This window comes from Macaca nemestrina, chromosome 1, assembly GCF_043159975.1.
Source record: "Macaca nemestrina isolate mMacNem1 chromosome 1, mMacNem.hap1, whole genome shotgun sequence".
Classification (NCBI taxonomy): domain Eukaryota; kingdom Metazoa; phylum Chordata; class Mammalia; order Primates; family Cercopithecidae; genus Macaca; species Macaca nemestrina.
Window position 1 is genome coordinate 198,733,492 of NC_092125.1, and position 19,509 is coordinate 198,753,000.

The 19,509-nt window shown below is 42.5% G+C and overlaps 1 protein-coding gene across 8 annotated transcripts; it reads left to right on the top strand.

Annotated features, from left to right (window-relative positions):
• Positions 1-1,626: 1,626 nt before the first annotated feature.
• On the top strand, positions 1,627-18,650 carry LOC105494695 (splicing factor proline and glutamine rich). 8 transcript variants are annotated; one of them, XM_011763380.3, is made up of 13 exons: positions 1,627-2,556; positions 3,244-3,432; positions 3,784-4,085; positions 4,180-4,275; positions 5,701-5,897; positions 6,009-6,093; positions 7,286-7,403; positions 8,074-8,122; positions 8,204-8,325; positions 10,740-16,687; positions 17,320-17,367; positions 17,962-18,046; positions 18,556-18,650. In XM_011763380.3, the coding sequence occupies exons 1-10, from the start codon at positions 1,729-1,731 to the stop codon at positions 10,875-10,877; spliced, it is 2,124 nt and encodes a 707-aa protein (XP_011761682.1). In that variant the 5' UTR covers positions 1,627-1,728; the 3' UTR covers positions 10,878-16,687; positions 17,320-17,367; positions 17,962-18,046; positions 18,556-18,650. The 8 variants fall into 8 exon arrangements, with proteins under 8 accessions (XP_011761682.1, XP_011761681.1, XP_070952352.1 ...); XM_011763379.3 differs by having other exon boundaries at positions 10,740-14,197; XM_071096251.1 differs by having other exon boundaries at positions 10,740-17,367; positions 18,198-18,650.
• Positions 18,651-19,509: the final 859 nt, after the last annotated feature.

Here is a 19,509-nt window from a genome sequence, read left to right on the forward strand (position 1 = left end):
GGATCTTTTTTTTTGTTTTTTTTTTTTGAGACGGAGTCTCACTCTGTGACCAGGCTGGAGTGCAATGGTGCGATCTTGGCTTACTGCAACCTCTGCCTCCTGGGTTCAAGCGATTCTCCTGCCTCAGCCTCCCGAGTAGCTGGGATTACAGGCCCATGCCACCACGCCCCGCTAATTTTTGTATCTTTACTAGAGAGGGGGTTTTGCCACGTTGGCCAGGCTGGTCTCGAATTCCTGACCTCAAGTGACCCTCCCACCTCAGTCTCTCAAAGTGTTGGGATTACAACCCTGAGCCACCACGCCCGGTCCTGCCTGGATATTGAATGAAGAGAGTTAGAGGCAGAAAAGGAGATAATAAGCTACGAGCTAATGTTGAGGGAGGAATGATTCCCCAAAAGGTCTGTGGACCTCAAAGAAACTAGAGATTGTGAAATACAGGCTAGGTGTGGTGGCTCACTCCTGTAATCCCAGCACTTTGGGAGGCCTAGGTGGGTGGATCACTTGAGGTCAGGAGTTCGAGATCAGTTGGAGTGCAGTGGCACAATCTCGGCTCACTGCAACCTCTGCTTCTGGGTTCATGCCATTCTCCTGCCTCAGCCTCCCGAGTAGCTGGGACTACAGGCACGCGCCACCACGCCCAACTAATTTTTGTATTTTTACTAGAGACGGGGTTTCACCATACTGGACAAGCTGGTCTCGAATTCCTGACCTCGTGATCCATCCGCCTCGGCCTCCCCAACTGCTGGGATTACAGGCGTGAGCCACCGCACCCAGTCAAATTTTTGTATTTTTTAGTAAAGATGGGGTTTCGCCATGTTGGCCAGGCTGGTCTCAAACTCCCGACCTCAGGTGATCTGCCCGCCTCGGCGTCCCAAAGTGCTGGGATTACAGTCGTGAGTCACAGCACCCGGGCTAACATTGTAATTTTTTTTTTAAGTACCTTAGTCTGTTCGTAAAGTGTTGAGTGGAATATTTACATTCCTCCGGTGATTGGTGTTTGTGTGTACACACACACACACACACACACACACACACACGGCCTCTTTTTGAACAATGCGCGCTCCCACAAAAGCCTATTGAAAAGTTTATACTGCTACAACAAATCTGTATTCCTATGAGGTTCCATAATGAAATCAGTTAGGACTGTGTGTTTTTGAAATAGGTAAGATTTTACTTCTCTACTTTCATTGACTTGGCACTAGGTAGGGTAGATAGTAGGCACTAAATTTCTGACTTTGAATCGGAAAACATCTGTTTTTCTGGGCAAGGATAGCAGATTGCTCCTAGGGGAAATCAAGAAAGAAAAGAGACCTCCAACGCTTCACCCCAGGAGCGGATAAGGCCCTGGTTATTTGCTTGCAAGTGAAAATTGCCCTGGCATACCCATTCAAATTTCTCCTAACAAATCATAGTGGTCTACAGTCAACGCCTTCTTCGCTTATTGGCCAACTGGAAACTTCAGTCCCTCCATGCCTCCCGCCTCTCACTCAGGGGCCAATAGGAAAGATGAGAGTTTCGCAACTTAGTGTCATCAAGCATAGTAATTGCAATTGGCTATTGGAGCTGTCGATCGAGGGGTAGGCGGGGCCGTGCTCACTGGCCTATATAAGAAGAGGACAAAGGCGGCGCGCCGCCTGTGTCATCCGCCATTTTGTGAGAAGCAAGGTGGCCTCCACGTTTCCTGAGCGTCTTCTTCGCTTCTGCCTCAACCGCCCCTTGACCACAGAGATGTCTCGGGATCGGTTCCGGAGTCGTGGCGGTGGCGGTGGCGGCTTCCACAGGCGCGGAGGAGGCGGCGGCCGCGGCGGCCTCCACGACTTCCGTTCTCCGCCGCCCGGCATGGGCCTCAATCAGAATCGCGGCCCCATGGGTCCTGGCCCGGGCCAGAGCGGCCCTAAGCCTCCGATCCCGCCACCGCCTCCACACCAACAGCAGCAACAGCCACCACCGCAGCAGCCACCGCCACAGCAGCCGCCACCGCATCAGCCGCCGCCGCATCCACAGCCGCATCAGCAGCAGCAGCCGCCGCCACCGCCGCAGGACTCTTCCAAGCCCGTCGTTGCTCAGGGACCCGGCCCCGCTCCCGGAGTAGGCAGCGCGCCGCCAGCCTCCAGCTCGGCTCCGCCCGCCACTCCGCCGACATCGGGGGCGCCGCCAGGGTCCGGGCCAGGCCCGACGCCGACCCCGCCGCCAGCAGTCACCTCGGCCCCTCCCGGGGCGCCGCCACCCACCCCGCCAAGCAGCGGGGTCCCTACCACACCTCCTCAGGCCGGAGGCCCGCCGCCGCCGCCTGCGGCAGGCCCGGGCCCGGGTCCAGGGCCTAAGCAGGGCCCAGGTCCGGGCGGTCCCAAAGGCGGCAAAATGCCTGGCGGGCCGAAGCCAGGTGGCGGCCCAGGCCTAAGCACCCCTGGCGGCCACCCCAAGCCGCCGCATCGAGGCGGCGGGGAGCCCCGCGGGGGCCGCCAGCACCACCCGCCCTACCACCAGCAGCACCACCAGGGGCCCCCGCCCGGGGGGCCCGGCGGCCGCAGCGAGGAGAAAATCTCGGACTCGGAGGTGAGTGTCTATGGGAGCGACGCGTCGGCTCCCCTAAGATGGCGGCGGCCCCCTCCTCGCCCCCGCCCCCGCGCTGGGCTTCCATTTTGTCGGCCGCCGGAAGGGGCGCCTGCGCGCGCCGTCGTGGGGGCGGAGCGGCCTCGCGGGCCCGTCAGTTGGCCGGGGATTGGCCGCCGCCGCGCCTTGCTCTCCCGGCGGGCGGAAGGCTAGGGGAGGTCCTCTTTCGGAAGGAAGCGCCGGGCTGCTGTGGTCTGCCCTGCGGAAGGTAGCTTGTCCGTGGAACTGGCGTAGTGCAGAGCGTGCGGCGTTTTGGAGAGAACGGGGAGGTTCCGTAAAAGCGCAGGCGCATATCGTGTAGGTTACAGTGGCATTTGGACTTAATGCTGTTTTCTTATTTTCATAATACGATTTAGATTTTGTTAGGGACTCTCAATATATGTGGCTGACAGTTGCTGATGGACGTCTGCTCTTTGGGGAAGTGTCTGTTCTCGAGCATTCTGGATGACGGGGCTCCTTTTTCGGTGTTAAGATAGTTGCTCATGTTAGAAATCTCACATAGTAAAACCTTGATTGTGACCAAACGGAACAGAAAGGCGACTGATAAGTTTCAGATAAGAAAATACTATCTTGGGGATTTTCACTTGCAAAGGTCTCTGGTGTTTGTAAACTTCTTTCCTTTTTCATTAGGGGTTTAAAGCCAACTTGTCTCTCTTGAGGAGGCCTGGAGAGAAAACTTACACACAGCGATGTCGGTTGTTTGTTGGGAATCTACCTGCTGATATCACGGAGGATGAATTCAAAAGACTATTTGCTAAATATGGAGAACCAGGAGAAGTATTTATCAACAAAGGCAAAGGATTCGGATTTATTAAGCTTGTGAGTGTAGTTTAATTTTATGTAGAATTAGAAGGGGTGGGGTGTTTTTGTTTTTGTCGTCACTGCCAACGCTGAAGGCTTGGTTTTTAAACTGGGGAGAATAAATTGGTCTTTTTGATTTTCACCATTCTTACAGGAAAAATATTCCTGTGGTATAATGCATTATTGTTGCTACCCAAGAGAAAAGAGGGGTAGGGTGGGTAAACTAAGTCGTGTTAGCGGGTGCTGCCTAAAAATGCTCGAACTGAGCTGGAAGAAGAAAAGGAGTAGGAATTAGGCTTATGACAATTTAAGAGTGTAGACATCAACCAATTTTGAGGTTATTAATATGAGTGTCTCTGATACTTACAGGAATCTAGAGCTTTGGCTGAAATAGCCAAAGCGGAACTTGATGATACACCCATGAGAGGTAGACAGCTTCGAGTTCGCTTTGCCACACATGCTGCTGCCCTTTCTGTTCGTAATCTTTCACCTTATGTTTCCAATGAACTGTTGGAAGAAGCCTTTAGCCAGTTTGGTCCTATTGAAAGGGCTGTTGTAATAGTGGATGATCGTGGAAGATCTACAGGGAAAGGCATTGTTGAATTTGCTTCTAAGCCAGCAGCAAGAAAGGCATTTGAACGATGCAGTGAAGGTGTTTTCTTACTGACAACGTAAGTTGTTTATTGTAATAATTTCTATCGACTTATATGAGACGGTGGCAATAAAAGTGAAACAAAGCTAAGATGGAACCATTTTTGTTACTAGAACTCCTCGTCCAGTCATCGTGGAACCACTTGAACAACTAGACGATGAAGATGGTCTTCCTGAAAAACTTGCCCAGAAGAATCCAATGTATCAAAAGTAAGATTGATGAAACTTTTTGGCAGTTTTTAATTTAAGTGTAAAGGAGAAAATTGTTTTAGTAATTTTCCAATTTTGCTTAAAATATGCAAAATTATTTGATGTAGATATGCTTCTTAGTAAAAAATCTGAAGCTGAGAAAGATTTGAAGCTGTTACTCAGATGGCTGTTTGTTTCTGAGGTGGGTACATTCACATGCAATCCTGTTTTGTCCCTACAATGATGGCATAAAGTTGTGTGTGTGACTGAAAGTCTCTGTTGCCCAGGCCAGAGTGCAGTGGCATGATCTCACCTCATTGCAACCTCTGCCTCCCGGGTTCAAACGATTCTACTGCCTCAGCCTCCCAAGTAGCTGGGATTATAGGCATGCGCCGCCAGTCCCGGCTCATTTTCTATTTTTAGTAGAGATGGGCTTTCACCATGTTGCTAGGCTGGTCTCGAACTCCTGACCTCAAGTGAGTCGCCCACCTCAGCCTCTCAAAGTGCTGGGATACAGGCATGAGGCACTGTGCCTGGCCGAAGTACTTCCTCGCCCCCGAGCTGGAGTTTCGCTGTTGTTGGCCCAGGCTGAAGTGCAGTAGCTTGATCTCAGCTCACTGCAACCTCCACCTCCCGGGTTCAAGTGATTCTCTTGCCTCAGGCCTCCAGAATAGCTGGGATTGCAGGTGCCTGCCTCTGTGCCCGGCTAATTTTTTGTGTTTTTAGTGGGGACAGTGTTTCATCATGTTGGCCCAGTGGGTCTTGAACTCATGACCTCAGGTGATCCACCTGCCTCGGCCTCCCAAAGTGCAGGGATTACAGGGGCGAGCCACCGCACCTGGCTTGGAGTACATTTTTATGGGTGGAACAAATAAGCCTCAGTAAGGAATTTGGCTAGAGGAAAACAATTAGAAAATGAGGAAGGTAGGATTTATCTCCAGTGCCTGTATTCTCTTTTTTTTTTTTTTTTTTTTTGAGACGGAGTCTCGCTCTGTCGCCCAGGCTGGAGTGCAGTGGCCGGATCTCAGCTCACTGCAAGCTCCGCCTCCCGGGTTCACGCCATTCTCCTGCCTCAGCCTCCTGAGTAACTGGGACTACAGGCGCCTGCCACCTCGCCCGGCTAAGTTTTTGTATTTTTAGTAGAGACGGGGTTTCACTGTGTTACCCAGGATGGTCTCGATCTCCTGACCTCGTGATCTGCCCGTCTCGGCCTCCCAAAGTGCTGGGATTACAGGCTTGAGCCACCGCGCCCGGCCCAGTGCCTGTATTCTCTTTTGCTGAGTATTCTGAGTATTTTTGCTGTGAAGATATTTTAAGATGAATCAGGATAATTTTTGCTTTTTGTACTCTTAAAGAAATAGAACAGGAAAAAGACCAGTACGAGGGCAAGTATTTTCTGGTGTGCATTCACAAATTGGTTCATGTTTAAATTTTGTGTATTGTTAGGGAGAGAGAAACCCCTCCTCGTTTTGCCCAGCATGGTACGTTTGAGTACGAATATTCTCAGCGATGGAAGTCTTTGGATGAAATGGAAAAACAGCAAAGGGAACAAGTTGAAAAAAACATGAAGGATGCAAAAGACAAATTGGAAAGTGAAATGGAAGATGCCTATCATGAACATCAGGCAAATCTTTTGCGCCAAGGTAAAAAGATAACCGCATGAACATCACTGCTACATCACTGCTAAGGTCAATTGTTTTTTCACCCTGTTAGAACCTTGTTAATGAGAATCCAAAATATTTTCCAATGTTCAGATCTGATGAGACGACAGGAAGAATTAAGACGCATGGAAGAACTTCACAATCAAGAAATGCAGAAACGTAAAGAAATGCAGTTGAGGTAAAATTGTGTTTAAGGTTTAAACCTTCATTTCTTTTTTTTCCTTAGAAATGTATCACACTGGGCACAGTGGCTCACACCTGTAATCCCAGCACTTTGGGAGGCTGAGACGGGCGGATCTTGAGGTCAGGAGATAGAGACCATCCTGGCTAACTTGGTGAAACTGAAAATACTCTACTGAAAATACAAAAAATTAGCTGGGCGTGGTGGCAAGTGCTTGTAGTCCCAGCTACTTGGGAAGCTGAGGCAGAGAATGGTGTGAAGCCGGGAGACAGAGCTTGCAGTGAGCTGAGATTGCGACAGAGTGAGACTCTTGTCTCAAAAACAACAACAAAAAACCTGTATCACTGTTGCCCAGGTTGGAGTGCAGTGGTGCAATCTCAGCTCACCACAACCTCTGCTTCCTGGGTTCAAGCGATTCTCTTGCCTCAGCCTCCCGAGTAGCTGGGATTGCAGGCATGTGTCACGACACCTGGCTAATTCTTTCTGTATTTTTAGTAGATAACGGGGTTTCGCCACATTGGCCAGGCTGGCCTTGAACTCCTGACCTCAAGTGATCTGCCTGCCTCTGCCTCCCAAAGTGCTAGGATTACAGGCATGAGCCACCATACTTGGCCATTTTTTTCCTTCCTTTTTTGAGATGGGCCCAGGCTGAAGTGCAGTGGCGTGATCATAGCTCACTGTAGTCTCAAACTTCTGAGCTCAAGCAATCCTGAGCAGCTGGGACTTCAGGCACAGGCCACCACCCCCCAGCTAATTTTTTTTTTTCTTCTTTTTTGTGGACATGGAGTCTAGGCTGGTGTCAAACTCGTGGCCTCCTGAAGTACTGAGATTATGAGATTACAGGCATGAATTACCAACCCTGGTCTTAAGCCTTGATTTATGCACTAACATTTATATTCTGACATTTAGGAAAAAGATGTACTTAGTTTTTCAGGTCAGGCAAAATACAAAGATTAAATATTATGTCAGTGTTGGTTTAACACTTAAAGTGGAATACAGTGTGAGATTTTCCTTAATAAAGCCTACATTCTTTGCCAGAATGTCTTTAGTACTATGCCCCTAGACTCATTCTAAGCCTTTGTGTTTTTTAGCTCTAACCTAGTTCTTAGGCCAACTGCTATGTTTCTTCACATTGAATTATAAAAGATGTGGATAACACTTCAGTTATGTGCTTGATGGGTATTTCTAGGCAAGAGGAGGAACGACGTAGAAGAGAGGAAGAGATGATGATTCGTCAACGTGAGATGGAAGAACAAATGAGGCGCCAAAGAGAGGAAAGTTACAGCCGAATGGGCTACATGGATCCAGTAAGTCAACCTTTACGGCTTTCTAATTGGAGTTGTCTATAGAACTTGCAGGTACCTAGAAGGAAATACAGGAAATTTAAATATCAAATTACAGTGATTTTCTGTTTTTTTTTTTCTTTTTCTTTTTAATCAAGTATATTATGTTTGTCTTGTATAGGTCAGAGGATTTAATTGAATAGGAAGTTTTTTGTGTTTGGAGACAGAGTTTTGCTCTTGTCACCCAGGCTGGAGTGCAGTGGCTTGATCTTGGCTCACTGCAACCTCCATCTCCTGGGTTCAAGTGATTCTCCTGCCACAGCCTCCTGAGTAGCTGGGATTACAAGTGCCTGCCACCACGCTTGGCTAATTTTTTTACTTTTAGTAGAGACGGCGTTTTGCCATGTTGGCCAGGCTGGTCTCGAACTCCTGACCTCAGATGATCTGCCTGCCAAAGTGCTGGGATTACAGGCGTGAGCCACCGCTCCCGGCCTTGAATAGGAAGTTTTATAGGTCTTTGGATAATTGAGTCTAACTTAGTTTCCAGAATATTGATTTCAAAAATAATTCAGATGATGAACTTTTTGAACTTTGCCATGTTTTTTTATTTAACTCTTGAAAATTTTTCAGTTCTTCAGAATGCTTGGTATGGGTGTGGTACTGGTATATTGAAAGGAATTTTTTTTTCTTGCAGAGGGAAAGAGACATGAGAATGGGTGGCGGAGGAGCAATGAACATGGGAGGTAAGTATGAAATTTAAATTTAACGACATAAGTAGAGAGTGGTGTTCTGGTGGAGTTGTAACCACTATTTTTGTTTTCTAGATCCCTATGGTTCAGGAGGCCAGAAATTTCCACCTCTAGGTGGTGGTGGTGGCATAGGTTATGAAGCTAATCCTGGCGTTCCACCAGCAACCATGAGTGGTTCCATGATGGGAAGTGACATGGTAATGTATCCTGTGGGACGTAGTACCAAGGAAAATCTCGTTTTCACAACTTAGGTGTTTTTTTTTTTTTTTTTTTTTTTAAATAGTAGGTGACTGGACCTCTTAGTTTCCCCTACCAATTTCATACATAAATATGTAATATTGAGGAATACTTTGGCAACATAGAAGAACTCGGTGTGTGGTAACCTAAACAGGTTGCCAACAAGGAGTCAATGCTGTTAGTAGTATGTGGAATTACCTTTGGCAATAAGTAGATTTAGGTGCTTTTGAACTGTAGTGCATGGCAAATCCAAATTCTAGATGCTAGATAATGTATCTGATTATTCTACATCCAAGTGAGAATAATCAAATGGCAAACTGTCATTCTTTAAGCTGGTATTTGCCATAAGTAGGAATCAGACTTGTAGTTTGAAGCTTTAGGCATGTTTTAGTGATGTGTAGGACTTTGACCTATATTTGGTGTGGCTTCTACCCTATGAAAAGGGAATTGAGTGTTTTGACTCGTCGTTTCCCACCTGTTGGGCCTGTCTGTAGGTATACCTTATAAAATCAACTGACATCTCCATTTTGCTACGGAGTAGCAAAAATCAACAATGATTTTTAAGCATACTAATGGTGTGCATTTGATCTGAACCTTCTTGATGCTATCATGTTTCAGCTGTAAATATAGCCTGTCAGATGCTTAGAATAATCAGTTGAACTGGTGTGAGTGGCTGCGTTAGGGCTTTACAAATCGCTAGGACTGAATTTTGGTGGGTTTAGAGAGTGCATTTTTATAGCTGAATTGAATGTGATGAGTTCACTACAGGCTTTTGGCAAAGGAGGGGAGCTGCAGTGTATAGCTCATAAGATTCATTTTATAAATAGAAACATAAGGATTTAGTAAAGGGCCTCACCTGTTTATAATCTACCTAAGACTTTTTGGGAATTAAAGTTAGAATTATAAATGGCTGGTTGGGTAAAATGTAATACTATGGGCTTTCTTCAGATTTTTCAGAGTATGTGGGTAACATTTTGGTTTAATAATAATCTTCCTAAAGACAGATTGTTAGGCAATGTGTAAAATCTAATTTGACCTTATGTTCTCACAATTAAAGGTTTATATTCTAGGTAACAGGTAGCTGATAGCTCCTGGGTTCTCAGCTGCTGTAATTAACATAATTATGAAAGCCCCAAATTTTTCTTTTTTTAGCTCTTAGAGGTAGAATACAGAACAATGAGCCAAAAACCCTGTAATTTGTAAGATTTTGTAAAAAATCTTATAAAAAAGATTATGGTTTAGTCATTTTGAGTAGCTCTATAGTATTTTGTTTTAAAGAAGTTGAAATTGTGTATAGGAACAGTTAAACCCTGCTGCCATTTTAGTTTTTTATTTGGAGTAATACTCACAGTAACTGGTCTGTTATAAATGGAATGAGAAAAACAGTGTAGGCTGCTGTGTTTGCATACCTGAGGGGTCTGCTGTTGAGGCACATGTTTCTATTGAAAACTTCTGTCTCTAGAATTACGTAAAACAAGATGGGAATAATGAAGTCACTCACTGCTTTATTGCAGTTACTTTAGCTTGGTGTTTCACTGTTTGGGAAGTATCTAAAACATGGAATTACAGCAAAGTGTCTGTACTTTTCAAAGACCTAAGGGAAAAGATGGACTGATGAAGGTGGGTGGGGTTTGTTCATTCAGTTTGCAACAATATAGGATAGTGCTGAGAACGTAGTTGTCTCTGGTTATATAGTGATGGCTCTGAAGGTAGTATGCCTGTGAGAATTCGGCAACACAAGTTTTTTGATAAGTTATTGTGCCGGTTAAGTGACTAAATCTATTAGTCTTTTATGCTTTTTCTTTTTGTAGTCTGGTAGCATTTTATTAAAACTTTCAACCTTTTAAGTTTTCTGCAACTTAGCAGATGTGTCTTAAGATCTTGAAAAGCACAAGGTTTCTTAAGCAGCACATGCCACTAACTGGTGAGTAGGTCTTTGTCACTTCATTGAGTGAATTGAATCTCTGGTTGGGCTTGTTAGGCTTACTTGGAAATTAAATTTCCTGTTCAGATGTTGAAAGTGAGAGTTTGCAAGCTTTTCATTGGGTTAATCTGATGTGAAATTTCTTAGAACTCATTTTGGAATGGATTTTCACATCTGCACTAATTCTTAAATTTTTTAGCACTACAGGGAAGATCTGTTCTTTGAAACAGGTGTATGAGAATGGCTCAAGTGGGAACATACCACAAGGCATGTATTATCGTAAACTAATTTTCAAATTACCCTTTTTTCCTTTCTATGTTCCCGGTACCTGTGGATCGACTCATTGGTGATTGTATCGACGAACGTTGACTACGGAACCTTCTAAAATATTTACTTAACACACATGGACATCAACTACTTATAATGAACTGTTAATTACTGTTCCAATAGCGTACTGAGCGCTTTGGGCAGGGAGGTGCGGGGCCTGTGGGTGGACAGGGTCCTAGAGGAATGGGGCCTGGAACTCCAGCAGGATATGGTAGAGGGAGAGAAGAGTACGAAGGCCCAAACAAAAAACCCCGGTTTTAGATGTGATATTTAGGCTTTCATTCCAGTTTGTTTTGTCTTTTGTTTAGATACCAATCTTTTAAATTCTTGCATTTTAGTAAGAAAGCTACCTTTTTATGGATGTTAGCAGTTTATTGACCTAATATTTGTAAATGGTCTGTTTGGGCAGGTAAAATGATGTAATGCAGTGTTTGGAACAGGAGAATTTTTTTTCTTTTTATTTCCTTTTTTTTTTCTTTTTTACTGTATAATGTTCCTCAAGTTACGGCAGTGTACCTTGTGCCACTGAATTTCCAAAGTGTACCATTTTTTTTTTTTTTTTTTACTGTGCTTCAAATAAATAGAAAAATAGTTATATTGATCTTCAACTTTGCCATTCATGCTTCTATGCACATTAGGCTAGGTATTCCACATTGAAAGCATGAGAGTGTCTAGGCCTTTGAATGGCATATGCCATTTCTGGGAAATTTATCTGGAGGCTAAGTATTGCTTTCTACAAATAACTGCCCCCTTTGTTTTAAAAAGAAGAAATGCATATTGAAGTAGTTTCATGATTTGTTTGGCATATAGGAAGCACGCTGGTGCTAAGTATTTTTTAAATGGTTATGTAAGCAAAGCTGAACTGTAAATCTTCATTCAGGAATATGTATTAAGATTGTGGAATGGGTGTAAGACAATTGGTAGGAGGTGAAAGTGGGTTTGATTAAATGGATCTTTTATGGCCCTATGATCTATCCTTTACTTGAAAGCTTTTGAAAAGTGGAAAGATCATTTTGTTGCATTTCCCCATTTCTTGTTTTTAAAAGACCAACAAATTTCAAGCCCAATAAATGGCTTGTATTGAACTTTTACATTTGAATTAAAGATTGTTAAACATGAAGCCTTTTCATGTATGCAAGTGATTTATAAAGATGGGGTGTAGTCTAAAAAATGAAACTTGAAAATAAGAAGGTTTAGTAACAGGGCTGGGCGCGGTGGCTCACGCCTGTCATCCCAGCACTTTGGGAGGCCGAGGCAAGTGGATCATCTGAGGTCAGGAGTTCAAGACCAGCCTGGCCAACATGGTGAACCTCTGTCTCTACTACAAATACAAAAAATTAGCTGGGCGTGGTGGCAGGCGCCTGTAATCCCAGCTACTCGGGAGGCTGAGCCAGGAGAATTGCTTGAACCTGGGAGATGGAGGTTGCAATGAGCTGAGACCGTGCCATTGCACTCCAGCCTGGGCAACAGAGCGAGACACTGTCTCAAAAAAAAGGTTCAGTAACTGAAGTAGGTTTAGTTATATATACATTTGTACTCTGTAACTTTTACATCTCCTTGTGCTACTTCTGTTGGGCAAAATCTATAGGACTATAAAAGTCTATTGGTTCTCTTCTAAGAGCTAGTGGTGACTGTTAACAAATAGGGTTGCAGATAATCATTCTTACTGTAAATTTGTTAACTTGTTTTTACTTAGTTTCCTTTTGATGTAGCACTAAATCTGGAGAAAGTTGCTCATGCTACACAGTACAAATATCCCTTCCTACCACCTTAAAGGCTTGGAATGTTTCCATGGTGTTGTCAGTTAATTGTCAACTTCATTGAACCCCCTTCCATTAGAACAAGAGACTTTGACTATTAAAGTAGATGGTTTATTGTTGCCTGTTAGTATAATAGGAGCCTGATTTACCAGTGTAAATATGTTAGAGGGACAACTTCCTAACAGTAGGTAAAGTAATTGAATGGTTTGGCTTTGTTCTTAGTTACGTTCCATTCAAATCTGTACATTATAGAACTCTTACTATGGAATGTGTCTTCCTCCTTTTCACCTCTGTTCTTGGTGCTAATTGGCAAAAGAAAAATTCTAAGTCAAACCTTTATTAACATGCTGAAGTTTAGTATTGTGTCTGTGTACAAAAGAAGACCTATTGTTGGAACAATCCGAGCACTTTCTGCATAGGAAACAGGATAATGCTGAAAGTAAACACTAGTGTATAAAAGCATCTCACTAAATTCTGGTTGTATGACTGATAGGTACATGGTGTGCTAAGGGAGAGAATCTCATTAGAAAATAATGCTCATTATTTCATTCACCAACACACTTGGAAATATGAGTAGTTTTACCATGGTCATATCAATGAGGAAGTTTTGTCCCAAAACAGATTATTAATTGGTGATACATAAGAGATTTTCTGTATGGAAACAAGGGTCTTGATTAGAAAGGAATCCATTACAGTTTGGTTGAATTATATAGTTAGGGACTCTACTAAAGACAAGGAAATAAGGGGTGTTCATGGGACACCCACAGAGGGTGAACTTTTTGAATGTGTGGGTGGGGGCTGGTTGGGAAATGGGAAAATCTGCCTATAAAATTAATGTTTCAGTTTATTTTTCAGATTACATGCCTTTCTTTATAAGGGATGCTGGCACAGACCCCCTAAAATAAGCTTTTGGTAGTACTGTACCTTTGAAGAGTGGTGAAGGATGCTAATGGATAATCTCCTGAAAGTTGTGGCTTTTGATACCCTTACTGTGGACTGTAGAGTTGCTAAACGTTGTTTAGCAAATAATGTTGCTTAGTTTCAAATGACATTTGACTTTCATCACTGAAACAGCAATGTACCCAGGGTTGTAAGGTTACTCAAATAGACTTTCAATAAGTCTTCAATGTATATGATAGTTTTTAGCCTAATGTGAATTTAAATAATCTTAATAAGTAGTTTATCTGAAACTTGGGGTGGGAAAGGGGAGGTAGCAATTTTGAAGTATTTTAGCCATTTTTCTCATTTAAAGAAACCACTTGTCCCCATTTCCTCTTCTCCACTGTCTCATAATTTTAAGAGGAACACTGGTTGTGTTTTATACTACTTCTCCCAATCTTTACAAAGTACATACTCTTAAGACCCCAGTGTATTTAATAGGTATTTTATAAGCATAGCCCATTGGCTCATGTTAGTGAAACCATAATCCTCTTTGCTTAGAACATTAATTAAACTCCTAAGAAGTACTACAAAGCCCACCACTCTTTATAGATGTATTGTACGACTAATATAAACAGTTAAAAAATGGGGAAATTGTAATGTTACGCCTGTGCAATTTTTAAGTGGCATATTATGGCAGATTAAAATTTAGATACTTGGCTTTTCTTGGGCAAGCCACTAAGTTGTGGCAGAATGTCTTCTGGTGTTCTTGGACTGCAATCATGCACTATTAAAGTAGTGGCCTGCTACATAACTGCATTTAGCCAGCATTTCTGCAGTGCGTAACTGTGAGGAACGTAGTACCGCAAATGGCAATGGACATTAGGACCCGGATGTAGTATTCCTGCTTGCTCCAAGATTCTCATTGCCGACTGCATACAGGTAGGTAACAAGCAATATAATCTAACTTGGTGACTTGCTATGTACTTTTATTCCGTGGGCATTCTGGCATCACACTTCTGACAATGAAATTACAGTGCAGCACCTAACACTTGTATGGTAAAGCTAGCTTACATCAAAACTGTGTGGGTGTGGGGTTAGAGCTGTAATTTGTTAGGCAGAATTCAGTGCTGTTGCAGTTCTCAGATAAAAAGTGCAAACTTGATTCTTTGGTATATCTGACTCAGTTGTGTGGTTTCCTTTAGTTGCATTGTAACTGAAGATAACATGGAACACATCAGTGGTGTGGGGGAGAGGGAACTAAACTCTACGTGGGAACTAGGGTGCTTTTAGCACCTTGACATGGGCCGTATAGCATGTGATAGTCTTTATTGTAGCAAACTGACCTGCCCATAGATCGGCAATATCAGTAATTTCAGTATGCAATCTTGGTAATTCTACGAGTTGAGATGAACTGAAAGTACAGGTATTTTTGTAATGCGATTTAAAATTTTTAGAAACATGGGCTTCATGAAAACACCATTGTTACTAACTTGGGCTTAGATGGGAATCTAATGTGAATAGTTCAAGTTATGGGACTTGTCTAAATATGTCTATACTCTAAACCTGGGGGAAGGTGGTGTGGAACATTGACTTGACTACAGTCGAATACATTTTGGGAATCATTCCCAATCATAAGACATCGTCGTTTCTGTAGGATGACTGCATATGTTCAGAGTAGCTTTTTGAATTTGGTTCCCTTAGCTTTAGGGATGTGATGTTATAGTCCAAAATGTTTACAAGAAAACCTAAGTCTTCAAAAGCACTTCTTCTGTTGCTTAGGACTTTGCATCAACTGTTGTTCCAGACCTCACTTCAACTTTTTGGTCTCTGAACTGGTTTTTAGCTAGCATACATGAGAGACAGCTTTCATGTATAATGTTTCTGCTCTGTAACTGGAAAGCGGTTTACTTTGCATAAATGCTGATGAAACCTTCATAACTATGATAATTTTCTTCTGTGTATCAAAAAAAAGAGCTTGCTCGTTGGCAAGCAATTCACAAGGTGGGGACAGACTTGTACTTTAACATGTAGTCCATTCAAGCCAACGACTTTGGACTCTACTGATAGATGAAAGAGCAAATGATGACTAGTTTAGCTTCTGCATATCAATAATATAATGCAGATCAAGTATAATGCTCAATATTAGTGACATGAGTATCACTAAATTACATAGAACCCTGATTGGGGTTTCCTGTGTCGTAATCCATTAAATCGGTGGCCAGTGCTTGCTGCCGTGGTTTAGTGATTGGGTGTTAGAAATAAAAACTCAGGCCTATTTCTTAACCAGTCAGTAACAATTTTTAGAGAATGTACTTGCTATAATATATGGACTTCAGGAACTTCATTGGGGTGGGGGGTTAATTTTGCCTTATCCTGTTCACTTTAAGATGATTAGGCTTTTGCACTTTAGAATGAGAAACTTGTGACGTTAGTGTGTTCTTACTAGCTTTAATTTGTATCTATCAATGAATTGTGAATCTTAGTGCAGTGGGTTTTTTACAAAAACTCAGTCAAAAAGCTGGGAATTAAGTGGGTTTCAGTAATAATGCTATACTGAGGTGCTTGCATTGTATTTCATAATCTTGTTACAAACCAAAATTATTTTTAATGAGAGCAGTCTTGGGTTCAGAGGTGTGATGCCAGAATGTATTTTCGTACTGTTAGGCCCTTGGAACAGATACCGGTGCTTTCTGAAAGATGAAAGAAATGCAATGGGTGCTCTTCATGCAAGGTTGCAGACCTACCAAGAATGCATAATAGTCTCACTTTTCCCCAATAAAGAGATGCGTGTGACTAGTTTTGGACTTTTAACCTTAATGGGGGTTGCATGTCTCCTATTGTTAATCATTGTCAGCTGCAGTGACATGATCCACAGTCCTGCATTTACTGCCTTTCCCTTAATGATTTTGGACAGGTTTTAGAGAGCCAGGATGTTGTTCTGGGCCTTTATTTGGTTTTGGCTTTAGCTGATAATGTTTCAGTGATGTCAGCTAGTGCAGTTCTCAAATGGCTGCCTATTAGGGAAAGAATTCAGAGGATTTGACTGCTCCTAATCATCTGTCATTGCTGCTAGATAATGATTGGCAATTTTTAAGACTCAACTGGAAATCTCAACAGTTGCTGGTAAACCATTAAACCATAAAAGCGTTGCTTTTCAACACCAGTGCTGAAAAAAAGATTGATTTTTTTTTTTTTTTTTTTTTTTTTTTGAGAGTGAAAAGGGCTTGGACGTAGGATAGGATAATGTGGAGAATGGGGGGAAGAATGCAAAACGATATAGTATCCCTTATGGATGGTACATGTGCAACAGGGAACTCTTATTTCATATACCCTTTGCAGTAATCATTCAGGGAGGAAGAAAAACCTGGAACTTGAATGAAGGCTGATCTTTGTTTTGTGCACTGTGGCCCTGCCAGGCATATAGTGAAGGTGAATGAATGTCTTCTTCCTCAGAAAATAATTGGTTCCTTGCTGTCCCAGTAAGGCATAGCTTTTCCGGCCCTAACTTTAAAACCCAGTGAGGACTTAGACGGGAAAGAACGAGGTAAATACAAAGGATTGCAGGACAACTACTGCAGCATTGTGTACTGTGGGAAGGGGAGTTGGGCACTCTTGGAGGACTCCTGCTGAAGGTGGTCAGCCCGCCTGACAATGGAAGACATACTTGAATGGGGAGCAGGGTATGTGCTTTCATATGAAAAAAGAGCTGATGTTAAAACTCATTTGGTGAGGTCAACGTTGTCACATACCTTCACATAAGGGATAGTATATTTTGGGTTGCAGTCAAACTTGTGCTCAGACTGGTGAAAATAAGAGTTAGGCTTTTACATTTTAAAGAAAATGCAGTTTTCATTCTAATTCAGGTGTCTACTTATTTTATGTAAGAATAATTTTAGATTTCCCCCCCATGAAGTTTCTTCCTGTTTTTTTTAATGCTGTAACTTACCCCCAATCTTTATCTCTGGAATTTTACTCTTTAAATTTTGAAGTTGACTAGCATTTTCAGACCTTTATTTTTATACCCTTGTCTTTTATATTAACTTTTTCTCATTATTCTTTAGGTAAGAATGATTGATGTTGGCTGATATTGGAGTGCTCGTTCACATGAAGTAAGTTTCCTTAGAAATCTTAACCCCTAGAGGCTTTTGAGTTTGATTTAAATAATTTCATTTAGATATGTGGGGTGAAATTTTGGTATTTGAGATGTTTACCTTTTCTAAGGTAATATCTCTGTGTTTTGGTTTGAAAATAGGGATGTATGTGAGAAAGCAAGTGAGAGGCATTATACAAATGTCAATATAATTCAAAAATGGTGGATGGTTATATAACAATCATAGAACAGAAAAGAAAGCTTGACTTAAGTGGAAAGGCCATATTCTCAATACTCAATTCAATTTTAGACTCTATCTAAAATTCCCATGATTGTTTTTTTACTTACACTTAAGATGTAAAGAAAATGCAGGAGAATGTCAGGCATGATGGCTTTACACCTACATTCCTAGCACTTTGGGAGGCAGAAGCAGGAGGATTGCTTGAGCCCAGCCTGGGCAAAATAGTGAGCCCATGTCTCTACAGAAAAAAAAAAATAGCCAGGTGTGATGGTGTGTGCCTGTGGTCCCAGCTCCCTTGGAGGCTGAGGTGGGAGGATTGCTTGATCCTGGGAGATTGAGGCTGCAGTGAGTAAGTTACATTTTTTGTTATAGGTGGATAGATACTTCTCAAGACATCACACAGCGTGAGCCAGTCAAGGAGGGAAGCCACAAGCAGTTAGACTGACAGCGTTTCTAGGTAAGTTGAATGATTCTTAGCCTGTTAAACTGTCTTCAGAAAGAAAGGCGCTTGGGTGGAACAAAAATAATACTAATGTGGGAACCTTTATTTATTTATTTATTTGTTTGTTTGTTTGTTTTTGAAACGGAGTTTCACTCTTGTTGCCCAGGCTGGAGTGCAATGGTGCGATCTTGGCTCACTGCAACCTCTACCTCCTGGGTTCAAGCGATTCTCCTGCCTCGGCCTCCCGAGTAGCTGGGACTACAGGCGCCCACCACCACGCCCAGCTGATTTTTAGTAGAGATGGGGTTTCACCGTGTTAGCCAGGATGGTCTCGATCTCCTGACCTCATGATCCGCCCTCCTTGGCCTCCCAAAGTGCTGGGATTACAGGCATGAGCCACCATGCCTGGCCAATTAATAAGATTTCTTTGGTATTAGTTCACTTGACAGTTATATAATGTTATGTTTGAGAATTTGGTAACTCTGATTCTTGTATCCTTTGGAGTAATCATACCCTTTAATTAGCAGGATCAGGTGAGCTGTGTCCAGAAAACCAACAAGAAGGAGTGGAAGGAGGAATGAACGTTTCATTCTCATTAATAAAGACATTATCCTAATTATCCTATGGTTTTGTTTTTGTTTTTTTTAGTACTCATTTATTTTCTAGAATTTTCCTGACTTCAACGTATTCAAAGTGACATTTTTTAAAAAAAAGTCTGTATTACAGACACAGAACCAGATTAAGTATAATTCAGGATCCTATTGTGACTTGGCAGTGCTGCTCTCAGTCTCAATTACTGATAATTTTTATGGTCCTTTTTAGGTATTTGCCTTCACTCTGTAATTTTTATTTCTAAAATTAGCATGTTATAATTTAGCAATTACTACCTACATACTTCTCCTTGATTGGATTTCAGACATAGCATTTTGTATTTCCAACTTCTGTATGTGCAAACTATCAGATGATGGTTATGAGATAGTCACACATTGCTTCACAAACAAGCATAGTCAAATAACAATATAGTCATATCCCCTTATCTGCAACCATGGTTAACCACAATCTCAGAGTTATTAATTTTTAAATTGTGTGCTTTTCTGAGAGGCATCCTGTCCTTCCCACCTTGGATGGGATACTGGGAATGTTGGATACAGTATATTCATGCTGAATATGCTATTTGCCATCCAAGAAAAAAAAAGCCATGTAGGCTAGGCCAGGCTTTGGTACCATTTGTGGTTTTGGGTATCCACTGTGGGGGGATCTTGGAACGTATCTCCTTGCAGACAAGGGAGGACTCTACTGTGGTTTGATTGACCTGAGTAGTAAATGAAGGGCTGTCAATTTCTCGAAGTCAAAATTTGATAATGGAGTGTGATCTGGGTAATTTTTGAGAATATCTAAATGTAAGGAAAAATCTGGAATTGACTATAAAAACTGCTTAGTAGAAATTGTAGACAAATTACCTGTCCCCTTCACTCTTG

Bases quoted from the DNA above. Each gene is read 5' to 3' on its own strand.
- LOC105494695 (XM_071096251.1), top strand. From the start codon at position 1,729: ATGTCTCGGGATCGGTTCCGGAGTCGTGGCGGTGGCGGTGGCGGCTTC. The intron at 4,086-4,179 runs GTAAGTTGTTTA...TTTTGTTACTAG, and splicing joins GGTGTTTTCTTACTGACAAC to AACTCCTCGTCCAGTCATCG. The intron at 8,326-10,739 runs GTAATGTATCCT...CTGTTCCAATAG, and splicing joins CCATGATGGGAAGTGACATG to CGTACTGAGCGCTTTGGGCA.